This window comes from Halyomorpha halys, unplaced genomic scaffold (genome assembly GCF_000696795.3).
Source record: "Halyomorpha halys isolate HHAL.00 unplaced genomic scaffold, Hhal_1.1 Scaffold201.1, whole genome shotgun sequence".
In the NCBI taxonomy this organism is placed as follows: Eukaryota; Metazoa; Arthropoda; class Insecta; order Hemiptera; family Pentatomidae; genus Halyomorpha; species Halyomorpha halys.
Window position 1 is genome coordinate 751,011 of NW_027111296.1, and position 6,846 is coordinate 757,856.

Sequence of the window (6,846 nt, forward strand, 5' to 3'; positions counted from 1 at the left end):
GAAGTTAAAATAAAAAGATGTTAAATAGATATGAGAATTTTTATTTTATTATATATATTATATATAGACTCTTAATCTGCGGGTGGGTTTCTAGGCAATCACAACTTATTTTTAATAAAACTTAATTAAATTAATATCAACTTTTACAATGTATTTAAATTTAGATAAAACAAAACTAATAATTGATACTCTTCTTTTGATGGTTGATGAGTCTAGATGTCTTTTTCCTAAATGCTCAATCCAACGGTCAACAATGGCTTCCAGTCACCTCCACTTATAGGAAACCGACATCCACTCACCAGGCAATTCAAACCAAGAGTCCCTTATTCTTCTTGGGCGACTCTTCGATGTCTTCTTTTTCAAGATGTCTACCCTTAAGGTAGACAAAAGATGATAATGACCTCCTGCCTTCAGGAAACATCATTCCCCTCCCGGATCTAAGCAACAAATGATTCCAAAAACCAAGCTCTCTTCCCCTTCTATAGCAGTTCATTCTCAACATCGATTGTAGCACTACGGTTTTGAGTTTTTTCTTATGATTTCCTTTATGAATAATTTTATTTAATACTTATGCTTAAATTCTATTTTTTCTTAAATTTACTGTAACTAAAATTATGATGGGAAGTTATATAAAGTTTTTAAAATATTTGAATCTGCTCAACATGGCCGCGATTCAACGGAATTTTGAAAGGATATGCGCCGCCCTCTTTGCCTTAAACAATATCTTTTGTAACTGCATATTTTACTAATTAAAATTGGTTAGCTTGCTTTTTGGTTTAACAAAGAAAAACAATATTGAAACAATGCATAAAATAAAAACATATTAAAACCCTTTATGCATAAAAAATAACCATTTACTCAAAAAGATGATATACATTTCTCCTCCTCTCTAGGTAAAAAAAAAAAATTATTTTGTACTGAAAATATTTTTTTTTTTCTAATAAAGTCTGAATCAATTTTACTCCAATCATTTTAATAAACATTTGGTCAAAAACCGCCTATGAGTTACTAACTGCTTACAAATACACATACAATAATTACAATTCAATACTATAACATACTTAACACAACAAAATATAATTACCAAAAAAAAATTTATTTTATTTTTTCATGAATACTACAATTGAAATTTTGTTCCATTCTGAGTCTATGCTTCCGCATACTTATTCAATAACATCTTTATATATAAATACCGTACATAGAATATTAAAAATATAATTTGATAAAAAACAATTCACATTTTACTATAATTTGATATATGTTTACAATGCAAAATTTATGTTCTATACAATAATTAATTTTTTAATACGTATGAATATACAAAGACATTTGAATAAGAGATATTTAATAGTAGCTGTTACTAGCCATAGTTTTAACAAAAAAAAAAATTGAAATCCAATAACACATTTACAAGATTATTAAATGAACTCCCACACCTAATTAATGAACCTTAGATAATTTAAGAGACACACAACATTGTAAAGAGAAAAGATATATCTTCACAATAATCGATTATTTTATTTATCCTTTATTTTTTAAAGAACCTGTTTCGGAAACGTTCTGAGAATAATTTTGGCAAATGAAATAATGAATTATTTAGGAATCTTTTCAAGCACCTACCCTTGACCAACAACAGTACAGTTAGACAATAAACCAAAACTAAACATGGATTAATACAAGAGAAAAAGAATAAATTCAAGTTATAATAACAAAGAAAAACTTTATACTGCTCAAGGCTATACTGACTCTTAGCAGATTATTATTTGGCATTAATAGAAACTATGAACATTATGAATTTTCAAAAGATTGTTAACTAGAAAAAAATGACTGAATGTAATAAATGATATAATCTATGGCAGCGTGTTCTGCTGTGTAAGGAATGGATTGCAACCCCTACCACCAACCAGGTGCCATACTGCATTAATTTAATATTCAAGGGTACCTTTAAAGCCTTATCAATTATCCTATTTCCAATCTTACAAAATTTATTTTCAAGTAAAATTATTTTATGGGTCAAATAAATTTAAATAATATGGGGCAATCCCTATAAATGTCTTATTAAAACATTAAAATGAATTTATTTTTTACTTCCCCTGTAATGTAAGACTTGTTTGGAGTAATTAATTCTGGCATAAACTTATCATCATTTTGTATTCAATCTTTAAATTTTATTTTATGAATAGTTCCCTTATTTATTAATGTTTCGCGGATTATTTTTCTGTAAAATTGAACTAACAGATTTTTCAGTTTATTTTCTTTCACAGTGCATTCAATCACCTTTTCAGACATTTGCTGTATTAAAGTAGTTTCTGTTAAACAACTTTCTTTTAACTCTATTTTATTTGATTCAATTTGGTTTCTTACATTTTGTTTTGATTTCTCATTTATTTGAAATTCAAAATTTTCATTAATTTCCAATTCACAATTTTCAATAATTGCAAATCCAAAATTTTTATATTTTACTTAAAAAAATTTATTTAATTGTATTGTTTTTATCAGAATTTTTTTTTTTTGCAGGGCTTTTATAGAGGTGGCAAATTTACTTTTAGTTTCAAGGTTGGACCGAACTATCCTCATGAACCACCAAAAGTAAAATGTGAGACCCAAGTGTATCATCCTAATATTGATCTTGAAGGTAACGTTTGTCTCAACATTCTTCGCGAAGATTGGAAACCGGTTCTTACTGTTAATTCAATAGTATACGGACTGCAATATCTTTTCCTGGTAAGTAAAGTTAATTTCTTCAATATTTAATAATTTTTAACAAAACAGAGATCTATTAGATTATATTGTTTTTACTATTTGGATTTTATTTTAAAAATAATTTCTGAACTTTATATTATTTTTCATGGGTCAATTGATTTCACTTATGTTCTCTAGTATTGAGTTAATATCATTTCTACTAAAGTTATTTTTTTATATCTTGTAAACCTGTAATATAAAACCTGAATGCATAGGTTAATAAATTGTTTAAAATGGCATCAAAGCAATTCAAGATTGCTTTTATTTTATCTTCAGTTCCCAAAGAAATAGTAGTTTTTAAGAATGTAAATGAAAGTGCAAATAAATCGTAAGGCGTGGTCTTCCTCTGCGTCTTGCTCCATGTATTACCTCGGTCACTATTTCCTTGGCAGATCACTCTCAGCCATCTGAGCAACATGCCTTGCCCACCTCAATCTACTGAACCTCACAAATTGGACAATGTCTGGTTCCTTATATAAAACTTTGAGCTCTTGGTTTGTTCGACGTCTCCATATCTGGTCAACCTTGACAACTCCAAATATTTTACAGAGAATCTTCCTCTCCAAGACCATTAACCTTGTGCTCATCCAAGGCTGAGATAGTCCACATTTCCGAGCTATAAAACTTTTGATTAGGAATCTAAATGTGTCAGTGTATTTTGTGAACAGCAACTAGAAGCTACTGTAGTAAGAGAAAGTACAAAAATTCTTTGAAGCATAATTGTTACTATTATTATTTCTTTTTAAATTTTTTTATTAACCATATAAATCAAAAGACTAGAAACGGGTATTGCAGGAATAAACAAAAGATTTGAATACAAGCAAATCTGAGATGTATTATGGACAACCGGATTCGATAACTTAGTAATGGAAGCATGAAATGAAATACTTATGCTGCTAGGAAGGGTAAAGCACTTGAGCTCCTCAAAAAAACGGGAAATAGAGGTTTCACTGGGGTCCCGAAGATTAATTGTACAAGGTAATTTATTAATCATTTTAGTTTTGCTTTGAGATCTCCAGTGACACCTCCATACACCACACGGTAGTCAAAGTGGGTGAATATTAAGGATATAATTAGGAACTCAAATGGAAAAAGGTGACAAAGGTAATTTTTTTTTAAGATTAAAAAGTAAAGTAGGATGGGATATATCGGAAGCGTATTTTTTTCCAGAAAAAGGTTTGATCTAAGATAATTCCCAGGTTTTTGATCGTTAAATAGAAGTTTATAGGATTATTATTTATGAATAGGGTTGGAATAAGAGGGAGGAATAATTTTAAGGTGTTTAGAAGCTATTACTGTTGCCTTTGTTTTCTCCACATTCAACTTTAACTTATTAGCAACTGCAGATATAAGACACAACTTATCCTCTGCAGGTCTTCTTGGAGTTTTTAATAGTTGTAATAGATTAGAAGGTGGGAAGGACAAGTATATTTGAAGATCATCTACATAAATATGGTATGTGGAATGATGAAGATGTTGAGGAAGGTCTCTAATATGAATAGAAAACAGGATAGGAGAGAGGGACGAGCCCTGAGGAACGCCACAGGAGAGAGGGAGTGTCATGAAAGGACGTTGAGCTGGTACGGCTACATACTGTGATTGAATCGATCTGAAATAAAGGATCTCTGAAATCTGATAAATAACGAATAGCTTGGAATGGAAATTTTTTTTAATTTGGCATGTTTTGGTCAATTGTATCAAAAGCTTTAGGCAAGTCGAGTAAGATGAGAATGGTTATTTTTTTATTTTCAATGGTGGTCTAGAGGCCTTGGGTTATTTTGAAGGAGAGCAGATTGCATTTAGTAGCCAGGCTTGAAGCCAGATCGGAAAGGGATGTTCTATTTATTATATATTGTAATAATAAAAAATTAAAAAAATGTTAATAGTTTTAACTTAATTCTTATTTCTAAAGTATAGTTTTGAAGATGACCAGGTCAATTAAAAATATGAGAATTTTTATTGTTAATTATATATAATATTATAGACTCTTATTCTCAGGGCGGATTTCTAGGCAATCAGAACACTAATTTTTAATAACACTTAATTTAAATAAATATCTCTTTTACAAATGTATTTAATTTTAGGTAGAACAAAACTAACCAATTTCATAGAATCTTCTTTTGATGATTTTCTTAACAAACTAACATTGACTGTTGGCAATCTTTCTGCAAACAAACACTAACGAAACGTAGCATTGGTTCCCTAACAATTTTCAACTCACTTTTCATCCACCAAAGTGTGTTGTTGGGCGATCCAAACAAAGAGTCCCTTTTTCTTCTTGGGTGACTCTTTGATGTCTTCTTTTTTCAAGATGTCTACCACTGAGAGTAGCTAAGAGATCTATAGGACATCCTGCCTCTAGGCGATGTCATCCATCCCCCGCCTAAGCAATAAATCATCAAACATCAAGTTTTCTTCCTTCCCCTTCTGTCATTGTTAGTTCTCAACATCGATTGTAGCACTGGTTTTGAGTTTTTTCCTATGATTTCCGTTATGAATAATTTTTTTTAATACTTATTCTTAACTTCTATTTTTTCTTAAATGTATTGTAATTTCAATTGTGATAGGAAGTTAAAATAAAATTTTAAAAATATTTGAATTTGCTCAACATGGCCGCGATTCGTATTTTTGGAAGGACTCATGCCGCCAGTTTGGCTTTGTTTTGAGTAACGTATTTATTATGGACAATGAAAATTGGTTAGCTTGCTTTTTGGTTCAACAAAACAAATGAACAATATTTAACGTTGATACATAAAATAAAAAATAACTAAAATCATTTATATATAAAAATAACTATTTTCTCATAAAAGAGGATATTACAATATATCTCACATATTACAATATATATCTTCTATGATGGAATAAGGGCATGTTCTTATAGGAAGTTTGAAGCTGTTTTTGTACTCAACATTCCAACAGTTTGACAAATTAGAGAGAAGACTAGAATGGAAGTCATGTAATATGGTAGGATTAGGAATTTTATTTAATGGGTAGGTGGACAAGGGCGGTTTTCTTGGAGGAAGGAAATATGGAGTTTTGTGAGGGAAAGTTGTAAATGTGGCTAATAGCTCCTCTTTGCGATAAGCTATAATTTAAAAAATATAGCCAAAATGAATTGATCACAAGTTTTTGAACATTGAAATAAAAATATCTTGAAAACTAAAAAGCGGAGTTACATACTGTAAGTGTGGGCAATGTTCAGTATTTCAAAAGTGGAAAAGATAACAACCAAAAACAAGATTGTTAGGGTAATTACGTTAATTGTAATATGTTTGAACTTGTATTGTTGTTAGGGTAAACACGTAATGGGTAGCCATTTCTGTTTGCCTAGCCTTGTTCCTGTTTTAAACACTTTCAAATTGTTTGGATAAATTTAGTTGAAAGAATTTTTATTTTTAAGGTAAACTTGATCTAAACCATTAATAGATTGGATTAGAAGTGGTACTACAATTGACGCAATCAAGTGTTTAATATAACAACATTTACTAATAACACGAATGATTATGTGAACTTAAATTTCAGAAATGAATAGTATAATTAAATAAAACATTATTTAATAATTATAATTAAATAAGGAATTAAAAATTTTATTGTTAAAAAAATATATATATAAAAATGAATATTTGTTTGTTCGTACTTAAGGCGCTGCCGCAAGTACCGTTCATCCGATTGTGATAGGGCTTTTGTTGAACTTTCAGGATTTTTCCAGGAAGGATATAGACTATTTCGATTTTTTCAGTAAAAGAAAAAAAGTTGAAATGCATAGGAAAATTATGCATTTTTGGTGTGTAGCTCAGAAAGTATACATTTCTTCATGTTTATCATATGTCAATCTATTTGTCTCCTTCTGAAGAAAAAGAAAAAAAAAATTTCTGATCCCATAATGTGGATTTCAGTAAAGCAGGTCAACAAAAGTTTTTTAGGAAAAAGTAAGTGGGAAGTTTTTGGCCAAAAAATTTTATTTCCCAATTTTTTCGAAAATTCATATTTAAAAAATCTAAAAACGAACATAAACTTCTTTCACTCCTAAAAAATATTCTACCACATTTTGTTAGGATTTGACAATCATCCTGAATTGTTCAATGCAGTACTAATATTGAAGCA

General features: G+C 29.5%; 1 protein-coding gene across 1 annotated transcript in view; it reads left to right on the plus strand.

The window, feature by feature from the left end:
* The window catches only part of UbcE2M (NEDD8-conjugating enzyme UbcE2M), a 17,572-nt gene that overhangs the window by 8,795 nt on the left and 1,931 nt on the right, over nucleotides 1-6,846 (plus strand). Inside the window, exon 3 of the mRNA XM_014418575.3 lies at nucleotides 2,518-2,724. Coding sequence (XP_014274061.1) covers nucleotides 2,518-2,724 — 207 coding nt within the window. The remainder of the gene's footprint in view (nucleotides 1-2,517; nucleotides 2,725-6,846) is intronic.